We start from the raw sequence: 26,607 nt of genomic DNA, 5'->3' as shown, positions 1-26,607 counted from the left end.
TGGTGAAACCCCGTCTCTACTAAAAGTACAAAAATTAGCTGGGCGTGGCAGTGCTTTCGCCTGTAATCCCAGCTACTCAGGAGGCTGAGGCAGGAGAATTGCTTGAACCCAGGAGGCGGAGGTTGCAGTGAGCAGAGAATGCAGTGAGCAGAGATCAGCCTGGCGACAGAGCAAGACTCCGTCTCAAAAAAAAAAAAAAAAAAAGAATCTTCTGTAACATTTATTTAGATTAACTGCATACAACTTTGGAGAATATCCTTTCCCCCACTCCAACCCCATTTATTTAAAAACAAACAAACAAACAAAAAAACCTAAGGGTCCTACGACTTTTAATTCTCTAGTGTGCAACACAGCTTTCTCAAATCTTCTATAAGTATACTATGGGTTCATCTCAACAGGAGATGGCTAAGGTGAAGAACTGAAACTCTGTGCACCTCTTGTTAAAACATGCTTTTACTTTTTTTGTGTTGCAGCTATGTGCTGTTCTGTTTCTTTGAGGGGATTAAGTAAATATGAAAAAGAGAAGTTTGCATTACTTATGTTAGTGCCATAAACTTATTTCCAAAAAGTACCCATTTATCAGAGAATTTAAAAATACCATACCCTTCTGTGTCCAGACTACAAGGCTGTTAACTCTGGCCTTTGCTTGCACTCTGAGGCCTCCTCCTTCCTGCCTCGATGCCTCCTATCAAGTGCCTTCTCCAGGGTATAGACTTCTCTGTGATGGGACTGGGGGAAGGGGAGGCTCAGGGGCAGAAGCCCCCTTTGTCTCCTCCGGCAACAGCCCCGACAGCCAGCATTAACTGAGGCATCTGGCTATTTAAAACAAGGCAGGGGGATAAAGTGCTGGACTAAAAGCTGCAAAGGATGTCTGGATAATCCAGCTGCATGGCTGCGTGCCAACTGCTTCCTATCCATGGTGTATTTACGTTACTCAGGCACTTCACCCCACCCAGCACAGAAATGACAATGAACTCCACTACCAAAAAGGTATAAAGGAGGAAAACTCTTCTTCCCACCTTCCCTCCCCCTCTTTCTGGAAAGAATTAAACAACATCTGTTTAAAACAGATGCAGGGTTTGTTAGTGGTGGGGGGATGGGGCAGGAAGGGCAAGGGCAGATTAGTTTTAAAAATTTGCACAAGGAAACTGCTGCTGGTATGCCTTAGAAAAAAATGTCAAAACATGCTATCTTTGTCAAAAATAACAACATTTTAAAAGAATGCTTCTGAAATTAACAACTGCTGTAATAGTGTGGATCTAGTGAAGCTCCAACCAAGGGTCCAAACCCCAACTGAATGGAGCCCGAGTGTCTGAACTTGAGCTGAACAGCCCCAACAATGTTATTACAAATGGTGTTGGACGACCAGCCCTCAATACCATATTCTTTAGGTGTGTTATGAGCAAAACTGGCTGGACTGAGGATCTTCCATTTAAATGTGGCTTCTTTAAGGAAAAAGCCTTGTGTTCCCAACATGTGGACTTTTTGTAAAAACAGGGCTTCCTGTCCCGGGATCACTCAATATGCAAAAGAGGCAGGTGACATTGTAAGTCAGGATAGGAAGGCAGAGAAAAAAATCTTTCAAAACTGGATTAGCATCTCCACAGGAAAGTTTTAGACCTCAGCCTTTATGTTCTAAGTCTTCTCCAGTTTCAAAGCAGGCCCTGTCTGGGCCACGTTACAGACGTAAACCAAGGAAGTGTAGGAGATGACAGCGAGGCAGCACTGGGTCTCACAAAGAATGTGTGCTCTAGGGCCAGGCGGCCCCGAAGTCCCCAGCCCTCTCAGGAGCTGAAGAAACCTCTTTTTAAGCTTCAGTTTCCTCCTTTGCAAAATGAATAGGGGATCTACCCCGCAGGCTGAAAGTAGTGTTACAGGTCGTGTCAGATCCAGAAGTTTGGTAAGTTGTAACCATCATCATTTTTGCTGAAAGGCTACCTCAGTGACAAAAACAGGTCCTTGAAACACCAGCTTCCCTGGCCACTGAGGAGTGGGTTTCGACCGCCTGCCCTTTCCAGCTATCAGAGAGTGGAGGGGCAGGGAAGCTGTCAGGCTCTTGACAGTAGGAGGAAATTTGACATGGACCTCCAGCAATTGTCAAGAGAAGTTAGGTTTATAAAGACCAGGTTTAGTTGTCCACTGCAGGCATACCTGTAGAGGAAAATAATGCCGTCCGCCATCTGTGAACTGGCCCTCTGCTCCTGCCCCTCCCCATTTCTTTCAGGGATGGAGACTGGGACTTTTACCTCCCCCATAAATACTTCCCACAGCCAGCCCTTATCTGATTACACGGCTCCTTTATCTCTCCATTATGCTCAACATTAGATTCACTTCCTCCCAGCCTCTTCTCCACTTCACCAGACCTTGAGAGGGATTAGCCAAGATCCCAGCCTCTCCAGCCCAACTCCCAGACGCCAGCTGAGCCAAATATAACACCAACTTCTTGCAGGGAGCCAGGCACACTCACTTTATTTTAATCACATCCCCCGCCCCCGGTCTTCCTTGTGCTTATAGATTTATAAAGGCTCTTTGATTTCATCGAATTATATGTTTAAAATATTATATATGTGTGTATGAAGTATATGTGAATATAAAATACATATGACTAGTGATCTTTTGAAAAAGAATCAACAAAATGCTTCAGTAGAATCAAATGTGTTGAGAAGCTGAGGGTACTGGTCATACTTTCTATTTGTTAAGTCGGGTGGTGGTTTTGTGGGTGTTCGTCTTACGTATCAACTACTCAAGAATTTTTTAAAAGCGGACTGCCCTGGTTTTGGAAGTTTATATATTCTGAACTTTATGGGCAAGGAAAGTTAACATAACGTAATTTTATGTATGGTGGTAACATGATTTTCTGCTCTGTACAAACCCCCGAAGGTAGAACACTTGCTCTACATGCTATAATGTCCCAGAAAATAAGGCCTTTGTGTTAACCACCAAAATATGTACTGTTTGTGTGGTTAGGTTAGGCCATTACAGAAAACAGTGTTAACGAAAGCTCATAAATGCCCACAGTAGAAAGACTTGATCGCAAAGATGCCAGATCTGGCAGTAGCCAATTCTGGCAAAGGCCATCAGCTCTTCTCTCAAACATGGATGAGCAGGCACTGTGAGGCAGAGAAGAGATTTTCTGATCATTAAACGTTTGTTTCATAAAGAGAACCAGTTTGCATGATGTAAGATGTACGGAAGGTGAAAAGTGGGCTAAGATCACTTAACAAAAGGCTTCTCCACAGTTATTTAACATCAGTGAAATCAGCCAACAAATACACTCAATAGAGAGTACTAGTAAAAGAACCCGTGTACTTAAACAGGGACTAACACTTTCCTGTGAGCTCACAGTGCCAGGGCACTATGCTCTGACTATGTTTATCAAGAGGAGAAAACAGGCTCTTCCGTCCAGTCTTCACTGTGTCCCTGCTTTTCTGAGGTGCTGTAGCTAATCTTGCTCGTGCAGAGTAACCCCTACCCTTAGAGGACTACAACATAGCTTTGGTTTTTTGTTGTTTTGTTTTTGAGATGGAGTTTCACCCTTGTCGTCCAGGCTGGAGTGCAGTGGCGCGATCTCAGCTCACTGCAACCTCTGCCTCCCAGATTTGAGTGATTCTCCTGCCTCAGCCTCTCGAGTAGCTGGGATTACAGGCGTGCTCCAACACGCCCAGCTAATTTTTGTATTTTTAGTTGAGACAGGGTTTCAGCATGTTGACCAGGCTGGTCTCAAACTCCTGGCCTCAAATGATCCACCTGCCTCAGCATCCCAAAGTGCTGGGATTACAGGCGTGAGCCACCAGACCCAGCCAGCTTTGATTTTTAAAAATATGTTATCTTCATTATCAATTTATGTATTTTTTAAATGGTATGGAATGAGTTTTAGGAATGGAACCCTTATACAAAACACGGTACCTAAAAGGTGTGTGTAGGAGGTGGCGGTGGTAGTCTTTGCTTTACAATGACTGGGGATATGACCTTCATCCAGGAACCAATCAAGCTAAAAGCCAGGGGTCCTGCTTATGTGCAGGAGCCTCAGAGCGGGTATAAATAGGTTTTCCTTCACTCTGTTGGGCTCAGAATCTATGAGTAAAGCCAGTAAGTACTGCTGTCCTGCAAGGTCGCTAGCGCCCTCTGTGTCCAAGTTCTACCCTCTCCCAAAGAGGGAGGTAAGGGGCATGTCCCTCCTCATGCCTTGGATAAGCCGAGCATCTTTGTTGTTCATGCTACCTAGCTACACCGAAGCATATAAATAACCCTCTCACCCACACACTATTTTCCAGTGCACATGTTAAAAGAGGCCGTTTCCTCCATTATCATGGAAGACACTGGTCAGCATATAAATGATTATTAAACTTAATAATTTATCAATCATTCTTCAGAACCAGTATTAACAAGTCAAAGTTTGCTAGACTTGGACCTCTAGTATTTTAGTTTTCCTATTGAAATTTTAATACAGAAATACTCCTTTAAAAATAAGCTGTGAATCCCTATTTTTATAAGTGAGCAATTTTGGTTCAAAATATATGCCCATACCTTGTTTAACATACAGTGCTGATTTAGCATTCTATGTGCCTCTATACTTTCCTTTAAACCTCAGTTTAAAGGAAAATATTATAGATTTAATATTTAGATAATATAGATTTAACTTATCACTGATGTTAAATCCTAATTTAAATATAAATATTTCCCCATCACTGAGTGCTACCTTACACCTCCAGGTCACCAGAGCCAGAGCAGCATGTATACTGCACATTCTGGCACATTATCTTGCACCTGCCTTGCAGACAGCCTTAGGAGTGGAATGGATGCTCTGCCCAGCTGTCCCTAGTCAAGGGTACAAGGCAGTGTGCCATGCACCAGTCTGGCCTCCTTTCTTTCCTGCTGTGTCCTGTGACCCACAAGGGCCAAAAAAAAGGAAATGAAGCAAAGACACAAAGGAACAAAGATCAGGGCTGGAAGTTAAACACGTAAGCTTTACAGAGGCTTAGGAGCCTTTGAGGAAGTAGTTGGGAAAATACCGGCAGGCAATCAGGGATCCTCTGACATCCCCCGAGCCTGGGAGCCCTGAGTGACAGTTCTGGTAAGCTTGAAAAACCTACTGTGGCAGATGGAAGTTGGAGCTTCTAGTGCCCCCATCATCTTCTCAGAGAAAGCCCCAATTTTAGCGGCAAATCTATATGGACTGTAAATAGAAGGTGGTGATACCCACGGCATTAGCAATGCCCAGGCACACTGGAAGTTACCTCATAAAATGCTGGTTTTCTGGTTTCCATTTCAGCAAGGTTGACAAAGTTACATTAGACTCACTCCATTGTACTGTGTTTAAACACAATTTTAAATTTCACCTCTAAGTGTTTATCTCCTGTAGCTTGAACACGTATAAATCCTGCACAGGAAAAGAGTCATTTGGCTGGATTCTATCTACAGTGCTCTCATGAAAAAAAAAAATCTTAATAGAAACTTTTTGATTTTATCAATATTTATTTAATCTATCAAAAATGTCTTAAGGATACCACTATATTTGTTGGTTTTTTTTTTAAATCTTTTCAGCATTTTAATTCAGTACTCAAATTTATAAACCGCAAGAATACTAAATATATACAAGATGACAGACCACGTGTAATTGGGACACAATAAAGGTTAAGGTTGTTGAACCTAAAACCCTAACATGGGGCAGTTTTAAACATGGGCAACGAAGTGTTCGCTGAAGTAAATCTTAGCTTCAGCACACAGGCAGCCAATTTTAGAAGTAATGTCTAAGACAGATTTTTTAAAAATGGCTCCTGGGCAATTTTCTCTTGTCAATATGTTCTTCTTGTGCAAGTACCTCTTGAGGTGAGTAATGCACCTGGCCCAGGAGAAGGAAAGCCCAGCAGAGGGCTGAGGTCAGGCCTGGGGGGACTGGCAGGACAGGCATGGTAGTTTAGTAATTAGATTATAATCAGCGAAGAATGGAACAACTTTTTCTTGAAGTTTGAAAACTCTTTGCTCTAATCCTTACTAATAGCAGAAATCCTAATTTTCTCATCCTGGGGGACCAGGGAACTGGAGACTCCTGGGCATATGCCTCTTAAATCCTTGGTGGGTTTCCTAGTCAACCAGTTAGGGGCCTCTGTATCAGTCACGTATCTGTGCAGCAGATAAATCACCTTAAAGAAGGCTCTACAATTAATTTAGGAAATTATGGGAAGATTTTACTGTGAAAGATTGTTGACATTCAAAGCATGTGTCAGAGGTAGTTCTGAGTTTTTTTCAAAAACCACGAAAACACGAATGGCTCTGACATGAGTAAACTACTTTAAAAAATAAAATTTATGGCCAAGTGTGGTTGCTCATGTTTGTAATCCTAGCACTTTCGGGGGACGAGGCGGGTGGATCACCCAAGGTCAGGAGTTTGAGACTAGCCTGGCTAACATGGAGAAAGCTCGTCTCCATCAAAAATACAAAAAAGTAGCCGGGCATGGTGGTGGACACCTGTAAATCCAGCTACTCAGGAGGCTGAGGTTCAAGAATCGCTTGAACCTAGGGGGCAGAGGTTGCAGTGAGCCGAGATCACGCCACTTCACTCCAGCCTGGGCAAAAGAGTGAAACTCCGTCTCAAAAAAAAAAAAAAAAAAAAAAAAGTACTTCACTGCAACCAAAAAAGAATGAATGAAATCGTCTGTCCTAAAGGTCTGAATTTCAGGGTGATTACATGGCATGAAGTGGGGCTGAGGGAGTACTGGGAGGTGAGAGGCCAAAGTCTGAATCTAGGTTGTGATTTTGCTTTTATTGTCTGTCTGCTTTACTAAGTTGAGCCTGAACTTCTGGAGTTCATAATTAATCAAGATCAAAAGATTACCATCTTAAAGCAAACAAAATAACCCACCCCTGAAGAACTGTTTCTTCTACTTTTTATTCCAGAAGCAGTAATTTTCTGACTTTCCCTCTGTTTTACACACCCTTCCAAAAATGGTATTTGTGATCCACATTTAAACCCCAAAGGCCAGCTAATGGAAATGTCAGATTACTAAACAAAATTAACTCTCACCACATTAAAGTGTACATGTAATAGAAAAATTGGTACTTCAAAAAACAAATGGCAAAGAGGAGTTGTTTAAAGTTAATAATCTCCAATTTAGGGCTTTAAATTGCAGCCCTTGAACTCCTATGCCTGACTTTCTCAGAATATTTTTGCTTTCTTTCACATTATTGGAGAAAACAAAGGAAGGGAGTATGTAATAACCCACCCGTTGAAATGTCTAGGAAGAAATGCCATGATATTTGCAGCCTACTTTGAAATGCATTTAAAAAAACATGGAATCATGGATGGAGATAGATGGATAGATATGTGTATGATAAAACAATAATAGCAAAATGCTAATTGCAGACTTGAGGTGGTAGGCATATGGATGTTGAGCATACACTTCTTTCAACTTTTCTGAACACTTGAAAATCATAAATATTGGGAGAGTGAGAGATTTGTAGTGTTATGGTTGATTTCTAAATGGAAATCAACACTAAATCTGTAAGATGCTGATAATGGTACTAAACAGAATCTGATTACTTTTCTTTCTGCTATTTAGAGTGCAGTTCCCTCTTCTTTTTTTTTTTTTTTTTTTTTTTGTGTGTGTGTGTGTACCTGCTATCTACCACCTGCCCTCCACCCCAAAGAAAACCTAATAAGAAGGTCAGGAAATGACTCTACCAAACTATGTTAATACCAAATTCTAAACCTACAAAATCCTTTACAAGCCAGCCCTTAATAAGACCTGTTCTCTGGCCGGGCGCGGTGGCTCATGCCTGTTATCCCAGCATTTCGGGAGGTTGAGGTGGGCAGATCACCTGAGGTCAGGAGTTCCAGACCAACCTGGCCAACATGGTGAAACCCCGTCTCTACTAAAAAAATACAAAAATTAGCTGGGTGTGATGGCGGGCACCCGTAATCCCAGCTACTTGGGAGGCTGAGGCAGGAGAATCGCTTGAACCCGAGAGGCAGAGTTAGAAGTGAGCTAAGATCACGCTACTGCACTCCAGCCTGGGCAACAGAATGAGTCTCTGTCTCAAAAAACAAAACAAAACAAAAAACCTGCTCTCAAACAAAAGAAGGTGATAATTTAACCTATAGAGGAGGGAGGAAAATCAGCAGATCATGCTAGCAATAAGCTGACAGGATTTTTAAGAGCCTGTTTATATTCCCACAGGTCCACTGGAAATGGATGCCCTCTCAGACGGCAAGAATTACTAATGCATTTAGTTCCTTTTTTTCTAGGATTCTGCCACCTCCCTCATTAGAGATGGAAAGCTAAACACACAGATAAACAAACAACACACAGTCAAGGCACCTGTTCTCCCTGAAGCATGCTGGACGGCTTCACTTGCCTCCTGGAGAGTGGAATAGAGGTCAGCCCGAAGGCAGAGTTCAGGTCTTCACATTAGTTCCACCTCTTAAGCTATTCATACAAAGAACTGTGGAAACCATCTATGCTAGACTCCTCTCTCATGTGGAAAAATTAAAATCCAGACTGCAGAAGGGACTTGTTTAAGGTCACTGACATTAGGGACAGATAAAGGACTAAGATCAGTCTCTGTGACAACCCCCGATCACACTTTTGAAAGGACCTCGTGTGGTGGCAGAAGTGCGCATATTCAAGTTAGGTGCTCTGGAGGATAAGTTATTCCTTATCTTGGTCCCTTGAAATTTACTGGATAGGCAACTGATTGTGAAAGGAATTCTAAGGAGAAATGAAGAGGTAACACTGGCAACACAGCTACATGAAAACATCACAGAGCTAGAGGGTGATCCTACTCATCCTGCTAAAGTTTCACACCAATAGAGGTAATTCCTTTTTGGATCTGTTGTAATGAGTGCCGTAAGTCAGGACAGGTGACCTAATCTGACCTAACCTCCATTACACATCTTCTCACAACTGGGTGAGGCACCCCAAACTCTTATTACTGAGCTTCAGTTTCCTTATGTGTAAAATGAGGGGTAGAGACCACAAATGACCTTTGAGACCCTTTCAACTTTGGTCCCTTTTCATGCTTTGTGTTTTTAAAAAATGGCCTTAAAGTCCTGTAGTTGTGGCAGAGGGCTTAGCAAACTTAAGCCACTAAAATACCCTACAAAAGCAGATCAGAAAACTTTCAGCAGTAAAATGCAACTGAGAGTATATTTTGAGTAGAGAAAAAACTTGAAACCACAAAGACCTGAAACCATGACAGACTAACAGATATGTTCTCTCAGTGCCAGTGTTATGACACAATTATGAAGTTTCCAGGAGTGAAACTGGTTTATCCAAGTATTTTGAAAAAGCAAGAAAATGATGAAAGTTGAGTTTTAATAAGTTTAATAAGATCCTCTGGGGGAAAATAAAAGGTACAACCTGGTCATCTAGCTGGGTTTACGCATCCACAAATGTGAGATTCTCTTTAGCCACATGGAAGAAAAACCCCATGACATATTTATGGAACAAATGCAGGCCAAGAAGAGAAGAGAGATCTGCCCTTTTTCTCCCAAACAGTTGATTCTATCTGCCTTATCAGTTGACTCAACATGAACTCCCCAGCCCCAATCTTTACTACATTCAGAGTGAAAAGGAAAAAATGTTAGGAAAAGGTAACAAAGCAATTATTTAGCTTAAAATAGGGAAAGACTTTCTTACAGACCTCTGCTAAAGCGGCTCAGTGCACATCAAGTTGCAACTTAGGTTTAAGTTGCTTCAATGTGACAAATAATTTCTGGTCCAAACATAAGTCAGTTGTTTGAAATTGGAATGTATCTTCCCTACAGAAAAAACATAAAATGGTGGGCAACTGGGTTCCCAATCCAGCCCATGAAAGCCTAATCAACGTGGAAAAACATTCCCAAATGTTTCAACTGCTTACTGACAGTCTCCTTGACAAGAAGCCTCTTTCCCCACTGCCAGCAGGAAAGGCCAGTTCCTCTCAACTCTTGCTGGGTTTTGGCCAAGGGCTTTCCTATCTGGGGGTGGGGTGAGGGAGAAAAGGTAAGGAGGAGGAATTCTTCTTAAACTTCTGATTTAGGCTTCATTTTGGTGATCCTCAGAATGTGGCACCACTGAATCTTGAATGGCTCTAAAAGGATCCGTACTGATGTGATTTTACAAATCCCAACTTAAGTGTTACTGGGGAAATTCTTTCCTTTTAGGGTCACAATGACTGTTGGTGAGCAATTAAGTCAAGTGTCAGGCTCATAGGATATAATCATGATGCAGTGGATTCTTGACTAGTTGACTACACAGAGGGACAGGATTTGTCCTACAAGCGCAATTTCATTCCGAGTTATACCAAGACAGAGCCATCCACTCAGTACACATATTTCCCATGTTACTTTCCTGACATAAAAGAACTAGGCAGCAAGGATAATGTAAAGGCCAACTAGCTACCAAGCTTCCTCACAGTTTTAACACGTTAGTCTTAAAATATTTTTTCATTTATAAGGGAGTAGTGTAGTTTGAAGTACTTGATTCAGAAAGAAACTCCAGGAAATACTAGAGCTATCTCCACCTCCCAAAGCCAACTAGCTTGTGGAGGTACTAGAAGGCATTTTATTTCAAGACTCATGATTTTCACAGATAACTGAAACCCTGCGTGGCTAAGCTGCTGAAGCTGGGCTTTCCTGGCCATCACCAACATGTTTGCAGCAGGGAGCCCAACCAAGCTTTAAGTCATGCAGTCTGTGGTGGTTAAAGACCACTGCTGGCTGGGCGCGGTGACTCACGCTTGTAATCCCAGCACTGTGGGGAGGCCGAGGCGGGTGGATCATGAGGTCAGGAGAGCCAGACCATCCTGCCTAACACGGTGAAGCCCCGTCTCTACCAAAAATGCAAAAAATTGGGCCGGGTGCGGTGGCTCATGCCTGTAATCCCAGCACTTTGGGAGGCCGAGGAGGGTGGATTACCTGAGGTCAGGAGTTTAAGACCAGCCTGGCAAACATGGTGAAACCCCGTCTCTACTAAAAGTACAAAAATCAGCCTGGTGTGGTGCTGTGTGCCTGTAGTCCCAGCTACTCGGGAGCCTGGGGCAGGAGAATCGCTAGAACCCCGGAGGCGGAGGTTGCAGTGAGCCAAGGTCGCGTCACTGCACTCCAGCCTGGGCAACAGAGCGAGACTCCGTCTCAAAAAAAAAAAAAAAAAAAAAAAAGACCAAAAGACCACTGCTCAAGACAGGACAACCAAGTGGCTACTGCCAACTTCTTCCACCAGAGAGCTTTACTGACAGGTGGAAGGGCCCTCGACTTAATGTCGGTCAAAAGGAACAACTCTCCACTCATTTCACTCACTGGTGTGCTTCAGCCACTTCCCAGGACTAACTTCACAGAGTTTCATTCTCCTGGAAAGTCACAGTCACTGAAAGCATCCTGGATATGCCATCCCCTGAAAACTGCTGCACACCCAGCAGTGAGTTGCTGGTATATATGGAAGCTCTTGTGTTAACTTTTTCTTGTGTGTTCGCATATAGCGAATTAACCTTAACACCTGTGGTCCATACATACAATGGAATTATTCCGCCTTAACAAAGAAGGAAACATTGTCATATGCTATAACATGGATGAATCTTGAGGATATTGTACTAAGTGAAACGTCAGTCACAAAAAGAAATACTGCATGATTTGTTCCGCTTACACCAGCTATCTAAATGTGACTAGTCAAAGTCCTAGAAACAAAAAGGAGAACAGTGGTTGCCAGAGGCGGGGGGCTGGGGAGGGGAGTGAGTTGTTTAATTGGGAAAGAGTTTCAGTTTTGGATGATGAAAACGTTCTAGAGATCTATTATACAAACTTGGATATAGTTAACACTACTGTACTGTTCACTTACAAATGGTTAAGATGATATACGCTATGTTATGTGTTTTTTACCACAATAAAAAAAGATAATCTGTGAAACAAAGAGAGGCTACTTGAAATAGGTAAAGAACCCCAAATTTAGAAATGTTGGGTTTAGCTTAGGAGCATTTCTGCAGTCCTTAAGAAGTAAACATTCACTTTGGGAGGCCAAAGCAGGAGGATTGCTTAAGCCCAGGAGTTTGAGACCAGCCTGTGCAACAATGTGGGACCTCATCTTTATTTTTATTAAAAAATTCTTTTAAAAGAAAAAAGGAGTAAACATTAACACTATTTAAAAAGTTAACTTTCCCCTAATTACAAAAGTAACATATGTCCCCATTATGCAAACTACATACATCACAACCCTCCCTTAAAAAGCATTCTTCTATACTATGAGGAGCAATTAATAAATATGCAAGACCTTCTCAAGAAAACTATAAAAGGAAGATCTTATGCTTCAAATATAAGTGTAAATGTTGGCTTTGCTTTGTTCCTTGGGGTACCAGGTGAATCATATATAAGAAAAACACAAACATTTCCTTTGGTACTGGTTTTACTGAGACAAAAATGGCTTTTCTTACAAAATCATTTCAAAGAAGAACAGAAGAAAGTTAAACAAAATAGATTTTCCCTGAATTGTTAGCTCTGACAAATTCCTCTAATCCTTAGGCAGTTCTACTTTAATAGAAAGAACACTTACAATGTCTACAACACCAGCAACAGAATACACCAAAATATTTTTCATGATTAGTCCCTTTTCATCTCTTGTATTCTAACCTCAGTTGTAAAGATTAAACACACAGATTATTAAACACACACACATAATCACAAGAATTTCCTGACAGTTCCATTTCTTCTACATGGGGGTTAAGCGATGTTTTTTAATATCACTCAAAGCAGGGAAAAAGGGGCTGTTTTATTTTTCTTTGGAACAGGTTCCAGCCAGATTTTGCACATTGCAGTTCTCTGGCGACGTGATGAGAACACATGCCCACCCACAGACACTAATTTTGCTCTTCACCCCTCCCAAGCAGCCTTTATGACACATGCTGTCTGTGCTTCATTTAATGGAATTCAAGAGGCCCAGTCAAACAGCAGAGCCCCACAGGGCCAGGGCAACAACAGGCAACCCATCTCCTCCACTGGATGGGTACAGGGAACATGTGTTTAAAAGAAAACAACAACAAAAAAAGCCAAATCTAGCTTGGACATCTCCAATGTGAAGAATCTTTACAAATGAATGAATGAAGTCATCTCTTCGATTGAAATCAAGAAAGAGATAGTAATCTTGCTGTAGTTCTTATACACTGAACTCTATGAAGATGATGCAGCTAACTGTCTGAGCTGCTGCTCTCAGATGTGCAGCAAAGAAGGTATCACTCTCATCCCAAGCCAAAAGCTCTTTCTAAGAGGGCTGAAGTGCCAGCCTGCTTCTGCAGCACTTGCTTTCTCTATGGTCATCATCTGTTTTTTTTTGTTTTTGTTTTTTTTGAGATGGAGTCTCACTCTGTCGCCCAGGCTGGAGTGCAGTGGCGCGATCTGGGCTCACTGCAAGCTCCGCCTCCCGGGTTCACGCCATTCTTCTGCCTCAGCCTCCCCAGTAGCTGCAACTACAGGCGCCCGACACCACGCCCAGCTAATTGTTTTGTATTTTTAGTAGAGATGGGATTTCACTGTGTTAGCCAGGATGGTCTCGATCTCCTGACCTGGTGATCCGCCCACCTCGGCCTCCCAAAGTGTTGGGATTACAGGCGTAAGCCACCGCGCCCGGCCGTCACCTGTTATGAAGAAACCTTGGCAAATAAGAATCCAACTGGGTTGGGAGGCCAAGGTGGGTGGATAACCTGAGGGCAGGGGTTCGAGACCAGCCTGGCCATCATGGTGAAACTCCATCTCTACCAAAAATACAAGATTAGCCAGGCGTGGTGGTGCATGTCTGTAATCCTAGCTACTTGGGAGGCTGAGGCAGGAGAATCGCTTGAACCAGGGAGGTGGAGGTTGCAGTGAGCCAAGATCGTGCCATTGCACTCCAGCCTGGGCAACAAGAGTGAAACTCCATTTCAAAAAAAAAAAAAGAAAAGAAAAGAAAAGAAAAAAACGGCTGGGCACGGTGGCTCATGCCTGTAAACCCAGCACTTTGGGAGGCCGAGGCGGGCGAGCAGGCCAGCCTGCTTCTGCAGCACTTGCTTTCGCTATGGTCATCATTTTTTTTTTTTTTTGAAAGGTTTGAGACCAGTCTGACCAAAGTGGAGAAAACCTGTCTCTACTAAAAATATAAAATTAGCTGGGTGTGGTGGCACATGCCTGTAATCCCAGCTACTCGGAGGCTGAGGCAGGAGAATCACTTGAACTTGAGAGGCGTAGGTTGCAGTGAGCCGAGATTGTGCCATTGCACTCCACCCTGGGCAATAAGAGCAAAACTCCGTCTCAAAAAAAAAAAAAAAATTCCAACTGGGAATGCGCACGGTTTCCACAACTATGCCACATATAGCTCAAGACAATCCAGGTGCAGTTGACGCAACAAGCTGTCAGCAAACATGTACCCGGAAGAATGTTCAGGGTTCACAGAAGTCCATGCTGGTTTGATAAGAGGGTGATCATTCATCCCATTTGTACATTTAGGAGTTATGTCGTTAGAAGGCTGATCCACGCTTGTCTCTGGCTTTTCTGAGCTACACAGGAATGTTGCTATTTCTAGATAATGATATAAGATTTACCTACAAGTGTTATTAATCCCACCCAGTATGGCAGAATGACCATAAACTCCAGATGTGGGGAGGACAATATCACAGCACACAGTGAGCAATGGACAGCAAGCGATAGACAGGCCAAGCCTCCTGAGGCAGTGATCATCATGACCACACATCCATAAACCACACATCCGGACAGCAAGGACAGTCTGCAGACTCTGTAACAAACAGATCTCCCTCCAAATACAAATAAGGATGTTTAAATGTTGGTAGGTGATCTATACTAATTTTACATAAACCTGTTTTAATAAAATGTTTATTGAATTCGTAATAGCTTTGAGTCTTTAGAATATAATTTTAGTAAGTGCTAAAAATCTGCAAGCCAGCAAAGATTGGGAAAAATTGTTCCACTAAAATATCTTGGACATTCTTAACCTTTCAGGATTCAAATGCTCTCCCTGACTCTCACTCTCCCCAAGAAAAAGGAAAAACAAAAATCTTTTTTCCAAGGTTATGTCACTCTACTTGGCTCAGAAGACATGGCCACGAAAACTATCAAATGGATTTTTGAGTAGAGCAGTTCTTTCTTGATTTCCATCCAAGCAGAGTTAGGTTTTGAAGAACCAAAAAGGAATAGCTCAAAGCTGCTTATACACAATAGCAATGAGTGGCTCTGGATTGTAGACTCCAGTAAATCTATGAATAAAAGAAAACCCAGGGAGGAATTTATCTCCAATAACAATGAATCCCCACTAGGGCAGGAATTAAGAGAAGAACTGGACTGGGCTCAGATTTGAAACACTTTTAGATGTAACACTCCCCAGCACATTGCTCTGAACATAGGCAGCGTCTCACTCAATATCTATTGATTGCTTCCAAGTTGAATGATATGAGACCTTTGGAACTGGCCATGGCTCTGTATTCCTTTTCCTTCAAAAGGGAAAGAAGGCATCTAAAAACCACGTGGTTCCTTTGGACTGATGGCTCACAGTGCTTAACAGCAAAGGGGCCTCTGAGGCGTGGCAGCCACAACCCTAGGAGTGATTATCATTGTCCAATTTCAATGGTCAGTACACCCTCTGTGTACTGTAACCAAAGCTAACAGAATATGATGCTCTGGAAAGAATGTGGACAGGACCTGAGCGAGTCCCAACTATACAAATCACAGAAAAACAAGACACAGAAAGTGTCACTAAATCAAGAACTTTAAAATAAATGTTTTTTTATCCCTGACTATAATCATTTACCATAGGCCTCAAGGGAAAAAAAAATGCTACCATGAAACCTAATGTTTCCGTGAAAGCACAGGAAATTAGTTATTCTGTCTTTAAAATAAAACAAAATTAATGTATATTTTTCTAATGAATTTGATAAAGTGAACCCTAAGTTGAGTGTGGCATTCACCAAAACTATAAGAAAAAACCCTGTTTACTATAAGATGGCAAAATATGGGTCTTAGTTCAAGCTAACACTTTTAAAGTAGACTTTCTTTCACAACTTAAAAAAATGTTGTTAATAAAAAATGGCCCTCACTTTGAATCTGAAGTATTTTTTAATGTCACCAAGTGCTATTATTAAATGTGTACTATATATGCATGTATACACACATAAAAATAAGCACTACAGATGTGGGCACGAAAATTCTTAGCAAAACCCCCACATATTTCAAATACTGTTCTTCCTCATTATTGTCCTCTACCATAATTAGCACGTTACAGCATAACAGGTGGCTTTCATTTATAGAATGCAAAATTAATGAAATTTAGAGATGGTCTTGTCTCCAAAAACAAATTGGCCATTCTATAAAAAGTACACCCCTTAATCTACAAAACAAACAGAAACAAACTCCCTTCATGCTGGTTTTCCAAATTATAGGAATTTCTGAATGTAGTTAAGTAAATTGAACGCATTTACTGACAGCTTAAAATTCATACACTTCAAGGAAAACAAGTCATTATTATGGATTTTATAAGAAAGGGGAAGAGAAACAAAGATTGCCGATTTTTCCAGCTTGGTAACCCCAGATCTGTTTAATGCTCTCTGAGTGATAACAGGATTTACTGCTATACACTGGGCTGCTCCACAAATGCTAAATCTTAGGCAAATTTGTGGGCAGTTGTGTTATAGGTCCTGACCTAGCCATTCTGGACAGACAGACCAGGAAAGCATAAATAGTACTGCTATAAACTAACTATAGCATCTGTCCCTAACAAGCAAGACTCACAAAGTATTTTTTTAAAATATGAGGAGACACTGAATAGACTGTCAACACACATAGGAATGTTTAATACACTCAAATAAATAAGATATGTGCTTTAACTAGTCAGACATTGTTTAAATTTAGTGGGTGAAGAAAGAGAGAGGGTCAGACAGGCAGACACAGCCTCCCAATTATGCAGAATGATCCTTCAGATCATGTGAACGCTATAATTAAATGTTGCTACCAAATCCCCACTACCCTTTCTCCCACCTAGAAAAAGTTAATGCATGAATTCAGTATGAGCAAATTGTGATTTATAAAAACAAACAAACAAACAAACAAAACCCACCCTATTCACTCTGTAGGGGAATAAAGCTTTCTTGCATTAAGTCACGCATCATGGGGGTAGGAAAAAAGCACAGTACTGAAAGAAATCCAACGTAACACAGTAGTAATTGTTAGACCACCTCCTTCAGCTCACCTCTGCTTATTCATTTTTTTTAAAGCTCTACACTACCCACCCAAGAGGTATACCATCTCTGCAAGCTGTTTCCTAGGCAGCATCTTTTAGATTCAGGACTTAATAATAAACAACAACAACAACAACAACGACAAAACATTTCTATCAGAATATCTAAGGAGAAATTTGTTTTCAGAAAGAGGCATGAGAGGCTAAGAGCTCTGTGTCTATCAACAGACCAGAGGTTACCTATCTGTCCTTGCACGTGGGCACACACAAATACAAACACAAACACACTGTGGTCCTCTACAACTAGGATAAATGTTCTCCTTTAAAAAAATGCTAAAAGCAGGCACCAGAAAGGTTAAGAATAAGAGAACAATGAAAAAATAAAGTTCATGTAAACAGTAAGCACGTACCTGCCAGGCGATGCCATTTCCTCTACATTGTGGAGCCCGAGTGCTGGGTATTAGCATTATTGCTACTATAAAGCTTCCGATAAAAATGGATCGTCTCTTGCTGACCTGAGAACCAGCTGGCTGCCTGAGAAGTGGTTTCCCCCATATATGATTCAGTCTCCTTGACAAATATACTGCATTGTACCGGATGAGTCATCCGAGGGTTAGTCCGCATTTTATAGGCCTGTTGTGTCATTACTCACATTCAACATCCTGCTTCTCAAAAGTGGAAACTGGAAGCCTGACAGCTGACAGATGCGTTTTCCAATTAAAATATTGTTTAAAAAATTCCTGTAAGTTATGATTACCAATCATTGATGAAAGGATGAAATGCCCAGGAAGCAAATGGCACAGTTCAATACCTGAGATTACATTCTGGAGAACCACAAGTGCAAATTCTTCACCTGCCCCCAGCCCCAAACCAAAGAATTTCGTCCAAAGTTGAGAGCAAGGATCCCTCTCTTTAAAGTTATCAGCTGAATTCGTGTAGGCATGGACTTGTTGATTCTTGTGCTGTGAGGTTACCCAGCTGCAGAAGCTATGTAAAAAGTACACATCAAAATTTTGGTCCTGGATTAATTTTATAGGTGGGATAGTGGCATTGTGTTTATAAAATGTCTACTTTTTTAGAGAGGCATGTTGAAGTATGTTAGGGGTAAAATGATATGATATCTGGGGTACTGTGAATATTTTAGCAAAAAATAAATAAATAAGGGACGGGGTAAAGAAATGTGGCAAAATCTTGATAAATGGTTGCATCTGTGTAGTGCGTATATGCAGGCTGACTGTATTTCTCTTTTTTGAAGTATCTGAAAATTTTCATAATAAAATGTTTTTAAAAATTAAAAAAAAAATTTTTTTTCAGTCCCTGCAATCTAATTTATACCTAAACAAGGCACTTTTCTAGTTAGGTATAGAGCTACCACACATGTGAGTGTGGGAGCTGAACTTGAAGTTGTTTCTGCCTTCCAGCTGGGAGGTATGATACATGTATCCTGCGGCTGTTGTGAGTGTTGCATCAACCTCCTGAACAAATGCCTAGTGCCTTCTCCTCCCAGGGCGATCTGGTGATCGTTTCCTTATGCATTCTCTGAGGACACAAGCCCTGGCTTCATGGCTCAGTGTTAACGTTATGAAGGAGAGGTGACTATACCCAGCTTCCTTACAAGGTTTTGGAAATGCTCCATGAGAGGTTATGTAAGTCACATCCATAGTCTCTTAAACCAGCAGGCCCTTTGGTAATGTGGCACAGGGTTTGCTTGACTCACTTAATGTTCAAATTGGGTGTCTTAAACCATCTGGAGGAGGAAGAGCTTTGATTTAGTGGCTGACAAAAAAAAAAAAAAAAATCCAGATACGGAAGCTCCAATGTATGTGAAATAAAACCACTGTTGAAACTGGCTGTCACTTTAAAAACTATCCATATTGATGCGCTGTGAAAACATGACAAGTCACCACAGGAAACAAAATAGAGGGGTCACTAAAGCCCAGAGCTCCTGCATGGCCCCCTTAGTCCTGAAACTTAAAAATGGAAGCATGTTTCAGGCTGAGGTTCACACCTCAGCAAACAGCTGACTCTAATTCTTAAAGGACCCTGTCTAATAGGACTTCAAACTGGCTCCAAATGGTTGGGACAGTCCCATCCAACATCAAATTACAACCTCACTAATCCAGACTGATTAGGATTGTGCATGGGCCTCAACTGAAGACTTCCTTGGCTTTGACAATTCTTTCCTCCTCATGAGGACTGCAGGCTGCAGCCTTATCAAAATGTTTCCTTGAAATTTTATAACTTTTCACACACTTGAAAAGCATAATTTACCTTAATGCAACAGGTAGAAATGGGGGAAATTAATAAACTTGTAGTCTAATTTGAGTTTCTATAGTATTTTGGAGAAATAAGTTCACAGTTCATTGAAGAATTTTATAATTCAGATTTCAGTAATGAAAAATACAAAAATAATAGCAATAATAATGTGTGCATACATGCACAAACAATGAGAATAAGGCAAAGATAGTAAAATGGTAACAAATGGGGAAATGAGAATAGGGGAGTCCTTCATACTGTTCTTGCAACATTTCTGTAATTATGAACTGTTTCAAAATAAACTTAAACATTCACAAACACACAGGAATGAATATATATAACCCCTATTCCTAAAAAAATTAAAAAAGAGATTATTGGGTGCAGTGGCTCATGCCTGTAATCCCAACACTTTGGGAGGCTGAGGTGGGAGGATTGCTTGAGGCTAGAGACCAGCCTGGGCAACAAAGTGAGACCCTGTCTCTACAAAAAATACAAAAAGTAGCTGGGCATGGTGGTGCATGCCTGTGGTCCCAGCTACACAGAAAGCTGAGGCAGGAGGATAGCCTGAACCTGGGAGGCTGAAGCTGCAGTAAGCTATGTTTGCACCACTGCACTCCAGCCTGGGTGATGGAGCAAAAGACCATGTCTCAAAAAAAAAGGATTTTTTAAGTATTTAATAATCACCACAGTTACTGTTGCTGACATGCCCACCCATTTGAAAAATCTTGGACCATAAAGAAATTTACCAAAGTGTTAACACTGGGAAATGCCTCTGGGTTTAGGTTTCTCAAAGGATATTCCTTATAAACATTTTTATAAGGGGAGACACATACATACACATACACACACACACACACACACACACACACATATTTTGGGAAAACATCATACTATATCCTTGAGAATATTGTTCAAGTTTTTCTAGGCTTGCATTTTCCGAATTTATTTGACCACAGAATCCCCACCCCCAACCCCCACTACCATCCCAATGAGCCTGAAGAAAGAACTTTGGTGGTGATAGCATATACGATACTTTTCCCCTGATCTTTTACTTTTACTCTAAGTTTTCTTCGAACACATTTTACTCGTTGTAACAACAAAGGCATCAAAACATGGTTCCTGCCGTCTTTAACAGACATTTCTGTTTGGTCGACTTGCATGCTAATGATACCACTATTTAGAAAACAACTTAATTATGCAATTTCTAGTCTCCCCTGACCATACTAGTGTGGTCTGTGCCACCAGCAGCTGAGGAGCCTGCACCTGTGTGCAATGGCTTGGCAGCTCATGCCAGTGCTGGGCCTGGGTGAGGCCATTCCAAGGAGTAGTATAGCTTGCTGAAGGCCTGGCTCCACCTCACTATTTTCAGAGCACAGGGTCTTAGAACCTGGAAAGCAGCCTGGACATATATGTCTTCTGCCTCTGAGCTCTCCAGGACTTCATGTATTCATTTCCTAGCACTGATCCTCGGCAGGTAAGAAGCAAAATTAGCTGTAACTATACAGCAAAACTTTAGCTATATATGTATATAACTTAAGTCCAAATACTGGCTTATGTCAGGATCTAAAAGCAAATGCGGATATCAATGATGCAGGTACTGTAGGCTGACTGTATTGTGTAGTGGTATAAAGCATGAGTTTGGAGTGAAATTTTCTTGTTCAAAATTCAACCTTGCCCACACTTAATGTTATTTAACTTCTCTAAGCTTCTGCTTCCTTACCTGTAAAATGGGTACAATACTATTAATAATCTTACAGAATTGTTTTGAATGGTATAAATGCGACCATTCGCAACAAGTACTTAGCATAGAGCCTGGCCACACACAGAACACTCATCAATTTATGTGAACAACAATGACAATGATATTAGTAAATTTTATGAATTTAGACTCTCTCAGAGGTGGGCAAATTATGGCCAGCCACACATTCGAGTGTTTATATGCTGTCTATGGCTGCTTGAGAGCTACAAAGGCAGGCCTGAGCAGCTGTGACAGAAACCATACGGTCCCCAAAGCTGAAAATATTTACCATGTAACTTTCATAGAGAAAGTTCGTTGACCCCCGGTGATCAACATTTGGGTGAATAAAGAACCAGATCTTTTTCCTATAGAAATGTTGGTTGTTGGTCCCTTATTCTCCTCAATGTCCCAATTTAGAATCAGATACAAGAGTGTTATTTATGGTGATTTGGTCCACAGGAGCTGTAGTTCACACTTTCCTTATAATGCAAAACACATACACAGCTTTCTGTCTTGCGGTGGGAGGGGAAATCTACAGTGCCTGAGGTTGCCTGTTGGTCTTTCCATCTCCCTGACCAGCCCATTCAGAAAGGACCTCCCCTATTTCAGAGTCCAGTGACTCCAGCTGAAGTGTATGAGTCCACAGCCATCCTCCCCTCCCCCCAAGTCACATTTGTGCATTATGTAGAAACCACACATGTCCCCAGAGGTTGAAGCAAGAGGTGAAAGATGATCTGGAAGAGGCATGCAGGAAACTAAGCAAACAGAAATGAAGGATGCTTTCAAGGGGGCTGAATAGCCACACACAGGATTAACAAGGCAGTGAGGGCCTTCAGAAATGAGGGCTACAGCCACACTGTCGCTGCCCGTAAGAGCTCAGTAAGGAGAATGAGGGCCAACCCAGAAAAATGAAGAACATGCCTCAAAATCAGGTCCCAAGACATATCCCCGCATCCAATCATACTGAATATTTTTTTTGGCAGGAAAACTTGTTTATTTGGGGGAAATGAATCCACAGCATTAATGGATAATGCAGTTGAAGGAACTCCTGGGACTGGTCTCTGGGAGGGGAAATTTGCACAAAAGAAACCATTCTAACTGCCTTCAGTTATGTTCTCTTGAAAAAAGAAGCCTCAGCCAGCTGTTTGAACAGATTAAACTGGGGTGTACTTAGATATACACAGTGTCTTTCTGGTGGTCACTTGCTGCCTTACTGGAAAATATCAACATCTTTGAGAAGTCAATCCAATAGAGAAATGCCTATGTTAAATACTGACGAGAATGATGAGGGCTGGTCAAGGAGGCAGCGGAGGCAGATGATTTCTATTGTTACCTAGTAGAGCCGGGCCTTCAGTACACACAGTGACAAATCTTACTTGAAGCTAAGTCAGTTTTCAGCTATGTTTCTTAAAGTGTAACGGGCTGGCAGAGGGGGTAAAATAAAGCTCTCTCCAAAGCTCAGGGTTAATTTGGGGATGTTCAGCTTGGCCAGAGCCAGAAGACCTGGCTCTCGCAGATGAAATGCATATGGGCTATTATGCCAAGTAGATTGAAAAAAAAAAGTAAGAGGCTCAACCGGGCGCGGTGGCTCATGCCTCTAATCCCAGCACTTTGGGAGGCCGGGGCAGGCAGATGATTTGAGTTCAGGAGTTTGAAATGAGCTTGGCTAACATGGTGAAAGCCCGTCTCTACTAAAAATACAAAAATTATCCGGGTGTGGTGGATGCCTGTAATCCCAGCTACTTGGGAGGCTGAGGCAGGAGAATCGTTTGAGCCCGGGAAGCAGAGGTTGCAGTGAACAGAGATCGCACCACTGCACTCCTGCCTGGAAGACAGAGCGAGGCTGTCTCAAAAAAGAAAGAAAGAAAAAAAAAAGGCTCTATAATGTAAGCATCTTTCAGAGCTAGGACTGTGGTTTCAGCCCAGGTTTCTTTAGGGAAAGGCAAAGGGAACTCACATTCTCCCAAAGCCCACTCTGTGTGGGGTGCTCCATAGGGTTCTATTATCACACCCGTAAATTCTGTTCCTGGACTGTGTGGAGGGAAAATAAGGGCTGGATTAGTCGGCAGGCTTTGTCTAGATAGTCTGAGTTTCTCCTGCACAGTATGTTACACAAATGCAGCAGGCCTGATGAGAGAGGAAGAATCCAAAATACATTAGAAATATGGGAAAGTCACTCTGGGAAAGTCTGGGAAGAGCCGGGGGCTTGATTAGCAATGAAAAGGGAATGGTTGCGGCATTCAGGGTGCTGATTATGTGGCTGATGGGAGGCCAGGTGTCTATGAGAGGAGACCAGTTTCCCCTTAAAGCCTGGCAAAAGAGTGTTGAGGACCAACCAGGACAAGGCTTGGCTTCAGACCTGGTTGCAAACAGACCAAGTCTAGATCTAGAAGTGGAATTTGAAGTTCAAGGGATTGGGTTAACTCAAGTCCTGGAAATGAGATAAAGGGAGTTAAGGAGTGACCATTTAATGTATTTAGCACCTGACAGGCTGAACAATGAGGTCTGAGCTTGAAATCAGCTTAAAGTTGAATGACCTATTCCTTAAGGAGCACTTGCACCAAGAGGATCATTAACCGGACTAAGCATGCTAGACCCAAATCTGCCACTCAGGCCAACTCAACCCATTCTGCTGTTTCCCTACCTCTAAGCCAGAATTAGACCTGAAGCTGCTCTGTATAATTCTAAGAATAGTCTTAAGCAGAGAAATCTATTACTCACCTTGATGCTGGCCACAAAAAACTTATCCAAGACAGCTTCCTAGCTAAGTAAACCTTTCACATGGAAGCTATCTGTTTGTCAGATGCCTATACAGCTGTGGACATGGAAATGTCTTCTAAGAACTTTCAACAATACTTTTTAATCATTCTCCTAGGTAAACAGCCCATAATTAATGGAGTTAGAAATCTTGCAAATTTATTCTATTGAGAGGCAGTAGCTTTGGCCTGGCTTTGCCACTAGTTATACAATCTGAGGTAGAGTCACTTAACTTCTTTGTGCTTCAAATTCCTTGTCTAGAAAATGCAGGGTTTAAACTAGTTTAGTACCTGAAGCTCCAACACAGCAAAATGAGAAAACTGCCTAACAATAAAAGTATCCCATAAAGAAGAGGGGAGTGGAAAGAAAGCTGGGCACTGTTGGTGGATCAAGACCAATGGATTGGGAGGAAAGCTATGTCCCTGATGCTGGATCTAAGAGACCACACCAAACTCACACACCAGTCCAAAAGGATGTGGATCTTACCCCAAAGCTAGAACTCACTTTTCCTTACAAACAAACATTAGTCAACAGCAGCAGCTAATGTCAATATTAGCTATGGTTATATAATATGCAAACACTGAGTTTTAGAATTACACTGGACTTTTATCCCAAACAAAGACCCAAGATGGGGAGACAGAGTCTATAGCACAACCTCTTCTGTCTTCATGGCAATTGGTGCCACAATTACAGCATTTTGCTATGATTTGCATGTCATCTTTGCCACTGGACTTGAGATTCTCTAGGTCTTTTCTTTTTCATTTGTCCTTTTGTAGCTCCGCATTTGGCACATGGTAAACCCACGGGAGACTGGGTTTCTTCATTCATTCAACAAACACAGATTATCTTTTATTGGCTTCTACAGGGGGTAGAGATAAGGATTACATGAGGGGAGGAAATGACAATAGCAAACTTCTGTGATGTGTATTTTTCTCTTCATTACAAAAAGTGATAAATTCACTACAGAAAATTTAGCAAATGCAAAGAAAAACATTCACCTGAAATACATCTAGGCAGAGGAATGTAAGAGTCTTACAGGCATCCACAGTATGTGAGGCACGTTTGCTAACTTAACGTACTTTTCGCCACTGAGATCCATTTAAAAAATTACTGGAAAATAACATTCCCGTTTTTCTATTTATTCATTCCTGATAAAAACAAAAGAGATTGTGCACAGGGCTTAGCAAGATTTTATTTTCTTCTGCTTTCGTTCAGCTTCCCAGAGGGGCAAATAAATAATTTATGGGGTTCACACCTTATGAACCTTAGACATTAACTACAGAACTAGAAGAGCTGCCTGGAATTCTAAACTGGACTTCAGAAATACCTAGGTCCAGACCAAGCACACTTGATGGAAGAGAAAATTACAGCTGTTGATCAAGTTCCTTGTACAAATTTAATTGCAGGAGCCAGAACTGGGCCTGATTCTAAATTCATTGTTCACTACTAAGATTCTAAATTCAGATTCTAAACTCATTGTTCCTTACTAAGAATTAGCTACCTAACTAAAACCAATCCCAAAATTCTGTCACAGTTAACTTTCTGGTTTCTCATGATTCCAGAATAAGAAAAGTAGATGATCACATCTAGGATATTTACCTGGATGAGAATTCTCAGGTGGCAGGTTAAATAAATCACCAGCAGGGCAGCCAAAGTTACTAAAAACTTGAAAATTCTTCCTGGCTCTGCCACAAACATTTCAGCTCTAACAGAAATTTTAAAAATAGGCCAGTGAAGGTGAGTCAGGGCTCACTGGTTAATAGATGGGAAACTATCAGATAAAGCTTACAGACGACTGACTTGGGGACCAACTTCCTGCCCATGGCTTACCTGCATTCTGCATAGGGGAGGCATGTGTGGAGAGCACCCAACTTGTTTCGAGTATCTCCTCCTCTCAGGTATCCCCAAGAGTGAGCCTAATACAGCTTGCTGGGAGAGGGGAGAGAAGCGGGTATCCAAAGCACCTCACCAAGAAAAGAAGCTTGCTGTGTCTGGCAGATGAGTGTTTTACAGGGGAGTCTCATAGGTGCACAGTTACCCTTTCCAATTGAACAACGCACACTCAGCAAGAGCCTGAGAACGTTTAGAGAGTAGAGGCCCTTCCTCTGAAGAACACATACCCTGGAGTTGGCTGAGATTTGGGGGCCCCTGTCCACGTGCCTTGCCACCCCTGATGTGCCTCGAGCATTTAAAGTTGCAGCACATACTCATGTGTCAACATGGCTCTTAAATGCCAGTCAATGACTTCAACTGGCACTCCATCACAGGAACATTAACTCTTCCCAGCACTGGAGGAAGAGGCGAAGGCTTGTATGCCAGTCTCAGGCAGCTGTGACCACATGTGATTTCCACTGTGTGTATAGCCCTATTCAAAAGGGACAGAGATCCGTAGGAGAGATGACAAGTCCCTGATCAAATCTCAACTGACCAGCACTCATCCTCAGAATAGTACTCACGTAGTCCTCATTCAAGGAAGAAAAGGGCCAAAGGAGGAGGGCTTACCCACTCTCTTCATTTAGCTGGCATTAAAAGGACAGCTCTCAAGTTTCATTAAAGTAAGTATCAGCTGGCTAAGACGAAACAGTAGGGGGAATGGACAGTCAATGTGGGCTCTACCTATGTTGTAGGTAGAAACCTAATAGTAATGCACAAACCGGAATAAAATAGAAAAGGTAC

General features: G+C 41.8%; 1 protein-coding gene across 3 annotated transcripts in view; it reads right to left on the bottom strand.

Annotated features, from left to right (window-relative positions):
• Positions 1 to 26,607, bottom strand: part of SPRED2 (sprouty related EVH1 domain containing 2) — a 122,524-nt gene that overhangs the window by 38,988 nt on the left and 56,929 nt on the right. Inside the window, exon 1 of one of the 3 annotated variants that reach the window (XM_003830908.5) lies at positions 17,591 to 22,123. The exons of the other annotated variants lie outside the window; for them this stretch is intronic. Within the exon in view, the coding sequence (XP_003830956.1) occupies positions 17,591 to 17,607 (17 nt within the window). The 5' untranslated portion in view covers positions 17,608 to 22,123. Of the gene's footprint in view, positions 1 to 17,590; positions 22,124 to 26,607 lie in introns of those variants that run through there. 3 annotated transcript variants of the gene reach the window in all.

The sequence above is a fragment of the Pan paniscus genome, chromosome 12 (genome assembly GCF_029289425.2).
Source record: "Pan paniscus chromosome 12, NHGRI_mPanPan1-v2.0_pri, whole genome shotgun sequence".
Classification (NCBI taxonomy): Eukaryota; Metazoa; Chordata; class Mammalia; order Primates; family Hominidae; genus Pan; species Pan paniscus.
The sequence above is the reverse complement of the archived record's forward strand: the minus strand, read 5'-3'. Positions and strand labels throughout refer to the sequence as shown.